General features: G+C 42.8%; 1 protein-coding gene across 8 annotated transcripts in view; it reads left to right on the top strand.

Moving 5' to 3' along the window:
• LOC144314204 (uncharacterized) overlaps positions 1–13,670 on the top strand; it is a 55,448-nt gene that overhangs the window by 33,887 nt on the left and 7,891 nt on the right. For 7 of the 8 annotated variants that reach the window (XR_013380028.1, XR_013380029.1, XR_013380027.1 and 4 more), the window contains one exon: positions 11,039–11,098. The exons of the other annotated variant lie outside the window; for it this stretch is intronic. Coding sequence is in view for 1 of the 7 variants with exons in the window: in XM_077898044.1 (XP_077754170.1) it covers positions 11,039–11,054 (16 nt within the window). In the remaining 6 variants the exon portion in view is untranslated. The remainder of the gene's footprint in view (positions 1–11,038; positions 11,099–13,670) is intronic. 8 annotated transcript variants of the gene reach the window in all.

Raw genomic sequence — 13,670 nt, 5'->3', positions numbered from 1 at the left:
TGGGGCAGTCACTGTTGTGTCTAGCACATGTTTCTTCCCTAAATAAAGGTGAATCTCCTATTCATTTGTGGGAAGTAGAAATGGGCAAAAACGAGTGGGCACCATACCATGTCAGCCTTTTCCCCTTGCCCTCTTCTCTGCCTTGAACTTGAAACAGAGGGCTTTGGCCTTAGTAATTTCCACTCCTCTCATATATTTGTTTTTCCCTCTGTCTCCTGAATTGTGAAATATCAGAGCAGCCAACAAAATAAATTTTTAATTCACCAGCCGTTTGAGCCTGTGCAAACCTGTGTTCAGATAAGACAGTTTCACCCCACCGCTGGCTATAGACTCGGGGTCATCTGTTTATAAGGAAGGGAGTGCTAATGCTGTGGATTTAATCTGGATATCGTATCAAAATGTATTAGCAAGCCGAGAGTTCAAGTTATGGGGTTAATGTGACTAAACCCAAAGTAAAGACAACCGAGTAGCTTACTCACAATACGCTCTAGAGCACGAATAAAATTGGAATATTCCATTTAATGTCAGCATTTAGTGTGAGGTGCTGGGGCCGGAACACAGCCTGTTGATATTTGGCAGAGTGTGTCAAGAGGCACATCTCCTCTGGAATACAACTTCAACCATTTGATCCTGGTTGTTTTAAGTGAAGAAGGTCAACAGATCACCCAACCTTAAGGGGAGACATGTAAGAAAACTGCATTTGCATTACCTGAAGGAAGAGAGGAGTAGGACTGGATGAGTGAGAAGCCCAGAAACCACAGAGGAAGAGCAGATATGCCAATCCTATGAACGTTTGGTTGGACCATGGAACTCAGAAGTAGTAGGAGCTGTTTCAATGAGAGAGGCAGAAAAAAACAAAAACAAATACACAAACAAACAAAAAAAACAAAGCCCAGATTTACTTATAGAGGGAAAGCTCTTCAGAACATGATATTTGCATTAGTTGGGTTTCTCAGTTGGAAACAAACTTTGGCTAACTTACAAAAGAATGATTTCTTGCAGAGATGTTTAATTGCCTCTGTAAAGCCCTGAAGATGGAGAACCAGAAATCAGAGGATTCGAGAGCTACAGCCAAAACCATGCCACAGGGATTTTCTGGTGAAGATAATAGACTCATTTGCTAAGACTGGCTGAACCAAGTACCACGGACTGGGTGACGTAGACAACAGAATTTTATTGCCTCGCAGTTCTGGAGGGTAGAAGGCCATCAAGGTGTTGGTTCCTTCCAACGGCTAGGAGGGAAGGGGCTGTGCTAGGCCTCTCTCTTTAGCTTCTAGATGGCCAACCTCATCTCCACATGGCAGCCTCCCTGCATATATTGTCATTTTCTCTTACCTTCTGTGCATGTCTCTGTGCCCAAATTTCCCCTTTTTTGTAAGGACACCAGTCATGTTGGATTAGTGGCTGCCCTGATAACCTCCCTGTAACTTGATTACCTGTGTAAGACCCTATCTCCAAACAAGGTCACATTCTGAGATACTCAGGGTTAAGTATTCAACGGAAGAATTTGGAGGAGCACAGTTTAACCTGTAAGAGATGGCTCTACCGGATACTAGCCCTGGGACACGGTTTCCTACTGGTACTGTTGCCTCTGCTATGTTGGTAAATAAGGGAAGAAGGCACCGCTGCCCTGGGCAGAAGCATCTAACTGGCTGGGCTTAGTCATGGGCACGACCCACCCCTGCCCGTGGACAGAAGGAAGGCGAGAATATGGCCTTTTCCATTTCTAGATGGGAGGCAGGTTCTGCTTTCTACCAAAACTCATGCTGCGAGGATATCTCAAATATAGGAAGGAGGCTCAGGGGCTGAGCATTTCAAAACCCGACAAGTAGTCACATCAGTACTTTTTAAACCAATGAGTTTCTTCAAGGAAGGATATTAGTCTTTGGAAAGAGGCTCTGAATAACATTCAAATAGAGGGTCTAGGACCAAGCCAGGTGAAGAAGGAGCTCTAATTATTATTGGCAAAATGTGCAAATCCTAGTCCAAGCCTATTTCTGACTCACATGGAGAGAGGTGGGATATTATGGAACTTCTCTGCTCAAAATTATGAATTTCCATTTTCACATTCCACAACAGAAGTGACAGGCACCCAGGCCCACATGGCCCTTGTCCTTTCGGACTTTGCCACCACCATTTTCTGTGTTGAGTGCTGAGATGCAAGTGCTATGCAGGTGCTGAGATGTGGAGAGCAAATGCTTCTTTGGATTAGGAGAGAAGCAAAACTGGACAACTGCCAGAGCTGTTGGTCAGAGTCACTGCCGGGTGATAGACACCTGTGTCAGGAGGGCCCAGGGGAAAAGGCGGTGCCTGTGTCTTTCCATGGGAAAGGAAATGAGAGCCTAAGAGTGAATAGCTGCTGCCATAGCGAAGTTCTTGGCTTCACACCTTTCATTCCCATGCCTTCTCTAAGGTTCTTTTACCCACTTGCCAGTTTCTTATTTATTAAGCACCTATGGGCCAGACAACTGTGCTAAGGACAAAAGATGTAACGAAAATACTTGGTCCCTGTCCTCGAGAGACCCCAGCAGAGAGGGAGAGACTGACATGCTTTAACTAGCTACAAAGACATACTTTTAAAATGCATATTGGTATGTGCAATTAGGCATATTTTTGTGCATTTGCTTATTCACTCTTACTCCTCTCCCCCTGCAGTATGGTGGACTCTATCACACTTACTGCAAGTCCAGAGAGTGTTAGGCATTCAGTAAATATCCATGAATAATATTAATGATGGAAGCATATTGAAGACTGCTGAGGGAAATCAGGAAAGGCTTCCCAGAGGAGGAGGCTAATGTGGCATCACAAGCCATTCTGATTGGGTGAACTGACTGCGTTATGAGCAGTGGGCTTTTTCATACTTCTATGTATCCGTGCTCTTTGGCAGTGGTCTTGGCCACGTGACTTGTTTGGACAAAGGGACACCAGCAAACTTTATGCAAGCAGATACTTGAAATGTGGCTTCTGTTTTCTTTCTTGGAGCCCTGCCACCACCAGAAACACAAGCCCAGACTTGGAGACAAGAGACCTAGGAAACAGAGATGAGTTACTCCAGCTAAAGGTCATCCTAGGCCAGCAGGGCCCAGCTGAAGGGACAGCTGATTGCAAATATGTGCATGAGCCCTGGCCAGATGGGCGAAGCTGGCCAGCTGACCCCAAGAAGAATGAGAGGAGCAAATGGCTGTTTCAAGCCAATGGGCTCTGAGGTGGCTCGTTACACAGCATTATTGTGGCAGTAGGTAACTGATACACTTACTGCCTCACTCTACAACAACTTGCGAAATAGTGATTTTTATTGCCACTTCAAATATAAGAAAACTGACCCTGAGAAATCGGGGTAAAATGGAGTTTCTCCCAAGTGTTCAGACTTCAAATCAAGTACCCCTTTCTTTGTAACATAGCTGCCTTTGTGCTTAGCGATGTGACTCTGTTATATCATGACAGCCGATGGGTTAATTATGTAATGGAAGGGAGGAAGAGAAAGGAGAAAGGGAAGGAAAGGAGAGAGGAGGAATGAAGAGAAGGAAAGGGGAAGGGAGGAATATGTCTGACTTCCAAGGCAATGTTTGCACCACTAATTTAGCCACACAAGTGGTGCCTGGGGAATTCTGAGTGGTGTTTAATATAAACCAAAGCTAACTTAAAAAATGGGTTAGAGAGAACTTTTTTTTTTAAAGATTGTATTTATTTATTCATGAGAGACACACACACACAGAGAGAGAGAGAGAGAGAGAGAGGCAGAGGGAGGAGCAGGCTCCATGCAGGGAGCCCAATGTGGGACTCGATCCTAGGACCCTGGGGTCACGCCCTGGGCTGAAGGCAGACGCTCAACTGCTGAGCCCCCCAGGTGCCCCCTAAAGAGAACTTTTTAAGGGCGAGAAGGAAAGGAAGGGTAGACGGGATGAATACGCTTGTGTGAGACACTTGAAACCATTCATCCCACTTTTGGCTCTGTGGTCAGGGAAGGACTCTCTGAGGAGATGGCAATCTGAGATTTGAATAACAAGAAAGAACCAGCCATGTGAAGTTCAGGAAGAACAACATTCCGACAAGAGAACAGCTGCTAAGGACCAAAGGCTGAAACCAGCTGGACAAGGTCGAGGACTCAAAGGAAGGCTAGCGAAGCTTGAGTGAAGTGGGGTGGGGGGCAAGTTTTACTCGAGGTGATACATGGCATAGGCTTTGAAAAACAGGACTCTAGAGAATGGATTGTGGGAGAATAGATTCCAGGCAGGAAACATGGAAGCAGGGAGACCAAGTAGGCTTGATTGCAGATGCCCCCATGAGAGATGATGGTTGCTGGACTTTAGCGATGGTGGTACAGACCATGAAAAGTGGATTTTTCTTGCAAGTAGGGTCAACCAGACCTGCCCATGGTTTGGATATCAGGGAAAGGCAGGAATCAAGAATGAACCTCAAGGTTTTGGCTTGAACAACTGGGTGAGTAGTGGTGCCATTTACTGAAAAAGAGATCATCATAGGAAGAAAAGGGTTTTGTTTTGTTTTGTTTCCAGAGTAGGGGATTCATAGGGAGAAAAGAACAAAGAGAATAGGAATGAAAGGTTAAAAATGCAGTGGCTGCATCTGGAAGAGACTGGGTCACCTCCACACTCTCACTCTGAGCCATTGGTACTCAGGCTGCGTGCCCTGCTCTAATGTTTCGGTGTGTCTGAATGATCCGGGAAGGTTAGACTGTTAGGGAATAAAAACAAACAATCGAAAAATTAAAATAGAACCACAGCCATGCTGAAGAACAGCTGTCAGCCAGTAGCAACAGCTGGGGGCAGAAGGTGCACAGTTTGTTTCTGCTCCCCAGGCCCAAGCATGGTGCGCACGCAAGGCCAGCGCTACTTTGTGGTGAGTTCTTGGGTAACCACCTCTCTTTCCACACACCCCCTCTCTGCCACAATGGAAAAAAGAGACATTTGAGTTTGTTTTCCAATACAGCTCACACATTTAGAGCACTTTACCTGATGGCCAACAACAGCTCGGTGAGGTGAACAGAAGAGATATCCTTATGCCTTATTTTTAAATCAGGAGCCTGAAGCAGAGGCGAGACCACGTGGGTTACCCACTGGTGGGTCTGACACCTGCCACCGCCTAGGTCGGTGTGCTTTTGGTGCACGGCTTTCTATCTTCCCTAAGGCTGACTGTTGCTGATGGCCAGCCCTCTGTGTTTTCCACACCCGTTCTTCCCCTTTTGGGTCCTCCTATTATCGAACCCCTGTTTGCACTGCTTTCCCATCCTCACCTCCCTCCCTACCCAACACGGATTTCCAGCCTTTTAGCCAATGTCTGGTACAAGCCTTTGAGGACACATCCTGTAGCTGCAAATTCAGCAGACACCACGCATCCACCCCTAATTGTCATCTCACTGACCTGGGCGCAGCGAGGCTCTCCATTTTGGACCCTATGTATAGTGTTATTGGTAGGGTTTTGCTCTATGGTCAACTCCTTTTCATTGTGCTCTCCCATCACATTTGCCAACCAGCTGCCCGTCTCCTGGAGTTCAGCCCTCAGGCTGCTGGGAGCTTCTGTAGGAAATCACCAGTTGGCTAGATTAATGCCAAATCCTGCTTTTGCTGGGCCACAGGCACAGCTCTGACATCCTGCCCCATCACCACTTTGTTTTTCTGTACCCCGTTTCAATATTCCTCCCTTCAAACCTCAGATCCCTTCCTCATTAGAAGGAGGTGATGTCCTACGTCTTAGAAACAACAGAAGCATCATATGGAAATGACTTCATCTTCTGGCTGTGGGATCTACACATGTTCCTGAATCAGTATCCAGCCTTTTCCCTTTCATTTATAGTGAAGGGGGTGGTCCTTCTCTATTCTAAGGTCTTTCCATCCACTGGGCTCTGGATCCCATTTTCTTCTATCTCTTAGCATGTATATTTCCATTGTTCCTCTTCAAAAAGTTCATGTCCATCAAAGAAAAAAAAAAAAGACAAAGCACAGAACTTTCCTTACACTCTCATCTCATACCCTGTTATTTTATCAGCCTCCAGCCATTCATAGTAAACTTGTACTCTTTGCCATCTTTTTTGGTTTTGAGCAGGGAGCCTGACTTGGGGCTTGATCTTAGGACCCTGGGATCGTGACCTGAGCCAAAGGCAGACACTTAACTGACTGAGCCACCCAGGTGCCTCCTCTTTGCCATTACTCTTCAACCTCCTATCCAATCTGGCTTCCTTCCCCATCCGTCTATCCAAATCAGTTCCACTGACTAAGCTCATCAGTGATCTCCAGCTCGTTAGGTTCAATGGATACTTCCTCATTTCATCTGATCTCTCAGAGGTAAGCCACAGTTAGACATTCCCTATTCACCATTGGGAAATATTTTGGACTTCTGAAGTTCCATTCCTGTTAGGTTTCCTGGCAGACACATCTTTCACATTCTGCTCCGTGGCTTTTTCTTCTTCTACTCATCTATTAACTTTTTTTTTCTGATTTGACACACTTCTCAGATGATCTTATCCACATCCTATATACTGATAACTCCCAAAACTAAACTGTTGCCAAGAACTTTCTACTGAGCTTTGGACCCCCCATGTATCCATCTGCCTACTTGACATCTGCATGTATAAGTTTAATAGGTCCTCAAAAGGAATATGTGCAGACTTGGACTTGTGATCTTTCCTCCCAACACTTTACTCTTCCGATAGCACATGACCCCACCATCCACTCAGCTCTGCCTGTGAAAGTCCTAGTTGTTACTTGTAATAAGTACAGTCATTCTTGTCTGCCTAGCATCCATTCCCTACTGTGCTGGTAATAGTCCTTCAGTATTTCTTCCCCTGCCCTAGGTCTATTTGCTCCAGGTGAAATAGCTTCTGCTTTTTTTTTTTTTTTTAATCTCCAGAAATGGTTATGTTACCTAGGTCTAGCCAATTAGGCTTAATTTCTAGGATCTTTCCTGAAAATATTAAGATGTTCTCTGCTGCTGGAGTTCCTGGCCTATGAGAATGTGGACCTGCCAGGTGCTGTCTTGCCACCCTGAGGGAAGAAATGAAGCCAAAGCAGCAGATCAACAATCAGACCTTCTTCTAAAGACATTATCTGGACTCCTGGATCCAGCCATGTCTGAAGCATTGATCTACACCCAGGACTTTTCCCATACTTGAATCAAGCCACTTCCTTTCAGGCTGAAGCCAGTTTGAACTGGGCTAGAAACAGACTGGTTACTTTTAGCACCTCCTTTTCCCACATCCCTTGCTTACCTCTCCCTAACCAATCAGTCGTCAGGTCTTTTTTACTACATTTTCTAATTAGCTAAAGATCTGTGTAATCACTCTTCTGCATCACTTCCACCCATCAGTCTAGGCCAAAGCATTATCTCCTAGTTGGACAATCACCATGGCATTCTAACCAGTTCTTGTATCCAGTCCTCTCTCTTCGGTATACTGCCCTCACAATGGTCAGTGCGGTCTTAGTAAAACCTAAATCTGATTATGTGTCTCCTCTACCAAGAGCTCTTCACTGCACCCTCTTGCCTGTATGATTAAGTGCAAAAATTGTCCAGGTGGCCTTTGGCTTCCGAATGGGCTAGCCCCTGCCTAACTTTCCAGCTTGGCCTCAGTCTTTTCCCTCTCACTCCCCTCATTCCAGTGAGGCTGGACATGACCCCTAAATCTCAGCACTTTTGCAAATGCTGTTCCCAGCACCTGGAGCAGTCTTCCCCCCAAATCGACTTAACTAACTGCAATTTAAATGTTGTTCCTTGGGAGAAGGCTTCCCTAATATATTACACCAAGCCCCTTTCTTCCCTGAGCTGTTGCCTCTCATGCCCCAACCCCTCCTATTCTATACTTCACCTTCTCAGCATTTGTATGTGTCATCATTTAATTAAGCATTTAATGCTAACGATGTCACTCCCCCACTAGACTATAATAAGTTCCTTGAGGATAAGGGCCAGGCCTGTTTTGTTTACAACTATAGCTTATCACAGGGTCTGACAGCCTTTAGACTGATTTTCTTTGTTCTGGGGGTGAGGGGGATGAGATGGGAGAAGAGGGAGAAATTTTTTAAAAAATAGAGATGTTTGATCAGGTTTACAGATTTCATTTGAAGCACAAACCTTCAGATTGTAGTAGTTGACCATCCATTACACCATTATTCTTTCTTCCTTTTTCATTTATTTATTTATTCATTCGTTCATTCATTCATTCATTCATTCTCTACACCCCAGTGTGGGGCTCAAACTCACAACCCTGAGATCAGGAGTTGCACACTCCACTGATTGAGCCAGCCAGGTGCCCCATCTGTTATACCATGAAGGCAGTAACTCTTGCAAAGGAAGATAAGACAGAGAGCAGGGCAATTTCCTAAAAAATCTGGTTTATGTAAAGAATAAAATCTAAGAGAAAAGGAAGGAAAAGTACACAGAACCTCATCCTGCCCTGTTTTTTTTAAACAAAGAGTTTAATGAAAAATAATAATAAATAGAGGGAAGAATTCATGCTAGATTACAGATTTTTAAAGGACAAAATAACTGGTACAATGCAGGATCCCCAGGTTGGATAAACCAACTGTAAAGGAGATTTTGTGGACAAGTGGGGGAAATTTTAATACAGGCTGAGCTTTAGATAAGATGAAGATGAATTGTCAAGGAAAGATGAATATCTTTAATTAAAGAAAGCAGGTTATAAACTGTGTGATCTCCTTGATCTCTTTTTTGTAAAAATATGTATACATATATGTATGTAGATTCTAGATTCTTTGACTGGCCTAGTAATTAAAATGACAAAAGACAGATTCATAGGAAAAAAACACATTTAATCTTGTATGTACAGGAGCCTCACATGGACACAAGATGGTCAAAGGCCAACAGGCAGTCAAGGTTTGCATGCCATCTTGAACTAAGGAAAGGGGTGTAGGGGTCTGGGACTACAAAAGGAAGGAAAATGATTCATAGGAAGATGGGAAGAGCGTATTTGGTAAACAAATGTTTGTCATGCCGTGCAGAGAAGTGTTTCTGATGTAAAAAAAAAAGTTATCTCTGGTAGTAGCTCTCTTCTGGTATAGGCTCCCTATCTAAATGTTTTTAGGCAGTTAAGAGGGAGGTAAAAAGCTCTTCTTGAGTGTGTTAGGCCTTGATTGCCTTCGGTAGCGATAAGCCATATGCCAAAGTGGTACCTTCTGGCTCAACCTCCCTGAACCCCAGGAATGTATAGAAAAAGCTTTCAGGATATATGCACACGTGTGTTAACAGTGGTGATCAATGGGTGGTAGGAGTAAGGTGCTATCATTTTCTTATTTTCCTTAATCTGAATTCATGACTTTCTATAAGGCACTAATGCTGCTTGGGAAATAATAAAAATTGAAATGTGAATTAATGTAAAAAATTTATAAGGTAGGCTTAAACAGACTCAGATTTTTACTGAAAACTGTACAGAACATTTTTTTCCATGTCCCCTATCTTAGCAATGAACAGCGTGTCCCAACTTCTGAGTAGGTCTCAGCATGAAGGATTAAAATTTTTAGCAGTCCTTGAACTGAAAGTGAATCAATCAGATATTGAGCATGCATACATTTTCTGCTGGCAATGTCAGTAAACGACCTCCCCCTCAGTAGCAGGAAAGGTTGCAAGAAAGCAACCTTACAATGAGGTGCTCATATAATTACCAGGCAACGTTGAAGTGGCCATTTCCTGCTCTAATGGAAAAATCCACAGTTCAATTCTTAAAGGTAGTAAGTACATAGAAAACTTAGAAAATGCTGAGTTCCAGTGCTATCTGATAAGGGGAGGGAAGAGCATTTTGGAGACACCGATAAAGGACTAGTAAGGTCACTACTGGACACCATTCAACTGAGTATCCAGAAATTTGTATTCAAGCTCCAGCCTTACTCCAAAGGGGTTGGAAGAGTTCCTAGCTGTGGTAGTCCTCACATTTCTTATCAGCGAAATGAGATCTAGACAAATCTAAAAATTTAATTGCTTCACAACCGTGGTTTATTGGATAACAAAATATAGTTGTTGGACACTAAGTCACCACGTTAAATATACCAAGAAAATTTTGCTAACATCCCGCTTAATGAAGTCTCACAGTGTAGAGCAAGTTGCCTGTAGAGGGCACTGGTCTGTTAATAACATTTTGAGTCACTTTGACTCAAGCAGGAAGGGACTTGCTCCATATCATATATCCAATCCTTCTTATAGAGGAGGAAATTGAGGCCCAGAGAAACCAGGTGACTTGCACAGAATCAGAGAGCTAGCATTGGGCAGAGCTGAGGTAGAGTAAAGAAGTCTAATTTATGTTGAAAAAAAAAAGAAAAAAATAACAACTTCTAGAGATCCAAAGATTAAACTGCATTAGTCGCACATTTATTGATCACCTTCCCTGAAAACAATTATGTCACCATCACTGTAAAAAAAAGGATACTATCCCAGAAAACCTATTCTTGAAGATACTTTTCTTGAAGGCATTTCATTCCAATGTCACTCCTCAATAACATTGTTACCCAGTGAAATTCTCTTAGCCTATTACCATTTTGTTGATAACCTATGCTATTTTAATACTTCTTTGCCAAATGTGTATAGCCCTCAAACTGCACTGGGGGACAGGGTGGTGCCTAGGGATTTTTTTCCCCACCTAGTCCTTTCAATAGCAATTAATTGTCAACCGATGGGCTGGATCTACGTCATTCATTTGTTAGAATTGGACTTACAAATGGACTAACATTAAGGTTCCCTCAAGTTGTCAGTTATCTCAGTGATCTCATGGTGGTCAGGCTAGATCTAACTGTTCCTTGCCAACATTCCAGGAAACAGTTCACCTGGTCAAATATTATACATGGACCCAGGCTCTGTAAAACTATGATTAGGATGTGGTTAATATCTTTGGTTTTTTCTGTTTGTTGTTGCTTTGAGAAATAGCTATATAGAGGCATCATGCTGTAGTAGTGGAGGAATCATCGACTTTGGAGCCCAGTAGCCATAGGCTTAAATCCTGCCTCCATCTGTTTATTAGTGGGCTCTCCTCAGCAAGTTACTTTGACTCTGTATCAGATTTCTCATCCCAGTATTTATCTTACAGAGGGAAGATTAAATGAGAAAATTATATGAAGTACCTACATCAGCACCTGGCACAGTACAAGTGAGTCTCCCACTTGTAGAATATGACCTGTTTTCAGAATTAGGAGAGAACAAAGAGTAGACTTCTACAGTGTAATGGATTCAAGGTCATTGCTCCTAAAGCAAGGTGTTGTCTTTAAAACATACCATGGAGAATAGATGAGATGAATATTCTAGTGGACGAGTTTCAGAAAAGTCACTTTGAACCTACACCAAGCTAGTGCCATGGTGCTCTTATTGTTCATCAACTTTCACAGCAGTGACATTGCTAAATGACAGCCTAAGGCACCCCACACATGTTCATGGTGCTCAAGGAGCATGCTCAGTTAAGATTATGGGTGGAGGAGCTTAGGACACTTGGCCACTCTCACTTTGTGATATTTCCAGGATACAGAGAAAGAATTTTAGCTTCTTTTTTTTTTTTTTTTTTTTTTTTTAGCTTCTTTTTAAACTTCGTGTTTTCTTAGAGCTTGTGGGAAAGACAAAGAGGGAGGTCCCCAAAGCATGATGGCCCCTGCAGAGGTGCACAGCTGCTGTGGCATTTTTTTTTCACAGTTCTGCATAGTGGGTTTACACCCACGGAGTGCATATTATGTTCAGAGCACTAGACAGATTTTTTCATTCAAATTCCACCACAACCGGATGGAGAGATACTGTTATTAACCTCAGTATATGAGGTTTGATGAGAGCGGGTTGCTCACCCAGGTCATGCAGCCCGTAGTGTAGTGAAACCAAGGTGCAGCCCTGAGAGTGACTCCAGAGTCGAGGCTCTTCACCTCTGCCTCTGTGGTCTCTTATGTTTGAGCTCTTTCTGAATATGCTAATAGTAGGCAAAAGGCAAGTAGCAGCCTGAAGGGGAAAAAAACAAGGAACTTTAAAAAAAATCCACCAAGAACCAAAACTATTTACATTCACAGTCTACATTGACATGGCTTTACTATTCTAGGGTCTTCATCAGCATAAGTTTACTGTTCCAGAAAGCTATCGCCCAGGAAGATAATAGTTACAAATAACATTATTGCTCATTCCAGGAATTTCCCCAGAGACTCATCAACTCATTGATAGAAAACATCACAGGACAATTTTACATCAATTTGAGCATTTTCAAACCTCTCATCTGAGAATCTTCACCTTGCTGAGTTCACTAATTCTAAAGATTGTATTACCACCATCCTCACTCAACCCTAACCAGAACCCCCTCACTGAATGACACACATTGAAAAACCAGACTTCACAATCTCCAAATGTTCTCAACCTTGACCTCTCCACTTTAAGCCTCTACTAAGACTGTCAAGGTAGTGTTCTCAGTTACCTGTAAAGCAGTGGTTCTCAACTGGGTCCGATTTTCCCTCCCAGGGAACATTCAGCAATGTCACATTTTTGATTGTCATGACTGGGGGTGCTACTGGCATGTAGAAGGTCGAGGTCAAGATTGCTGTGAAACATCCTACAATGTACATGACGACCTCTCTCCCCCAGCAAAGCATTAGCTACTACCACTAGGTTATTTTGATAATATTTTGGGGAGCCAACTTTTGAACCACGAATTAGCAATATCTAAATTAGTTCTGTAAAGAAGTTTCCCAAACTCTGAACCATTCAGTCTGCATTCTTATCCTCCATTGCTTTTCATTTCTGGTGTCCCAGCAGGTTAGTGAGCCCTGCACCCATGGTGCCTATCCTTAAGAAATTTCATCCTGAGAGTCTATATCATAGACATATACCTGTCTTTCTTTTTATGAGGTTTTCCATCTTCCAAAAAAAGATCACCTGGTGGCTCATTTGTCTTTAATTTCTATGCTTTGGGTTCTGTACAAGCAGTTTGAATGGATGAATTTGAGAACATAATTTTTTCAGGAGATGTCCTCCTTAGTTATCTTAATAGCTGCAGAGTTCCTGAAGTTGTGAACGTGGCTTTCACAAACAGGAAGTATGTTCTCCTTGCAGCCATATAGCACTAATTCAAAGTAATAGAAAATATGCAATACTACCTTTTGAAATTAGCACTTTGAACTTTACCCTTTCTTTCTAGATATTTCCCCTGATAACAGCGTTTCCTGGGAAGTCTGTATTTGGGGTTATAAAATCAATTCATAACCCCAAATATAATTAGTCTGCTTTTCCTGCTTATGGTGGGTAAAAGGCAAAAGCAATATATATATATATATATATATATATATATATATATATATATAAACAGTTCAGAAACTGAAATTACTTAAGTCTTAAAATATTATGCAATAACTTTCTGAAGACAAATAATGGTGCTGGATCTTGGGAACTTAATGGAGTGAAATGCCAGCCCTCACTGTGGGCACAGAAGCCAGGGCTCATGTTGTTGGAATGAGGCCCAGGATGATCTCAGCCTGGGTGGAGACTGTATTGATGACCCCACGGCGCCTTTGTATTAGGCAGCAAAGTCTCTGTCACCAGGAGCCTCAGTGAACCTGAGCCCATCACAGAAATATTGCCTCCCTGAAAACGTTTCCTTTTTTAAAGTTTTAATGATACAAGTCTTAAATCTTGTGGGGACTCACTCAGACCAGGGTTGGTATAGAGATAATGTCAAAGACAAAACATTTTAGCTAAAGCAG

This window comes from Canis aureus, chromosome 5 (genome assembly GCF_053574225.1).
Source record: "Canis aureus isolate CA01 chromosome 5, VMU_Caureus_v.1.0, whole genome shotgun sequence".
Taxonomy (NCBI): Eukaryota; Metazoa; Chordata; class Mammalia; order Carnivora; family Canidae; genus Canis; species Canis aureus.
The sequence above is the reverse complement of the archived record's forward strand: the minus strand, read 5'-3'. Positions and strand labels throughout refer to the sequence as shown.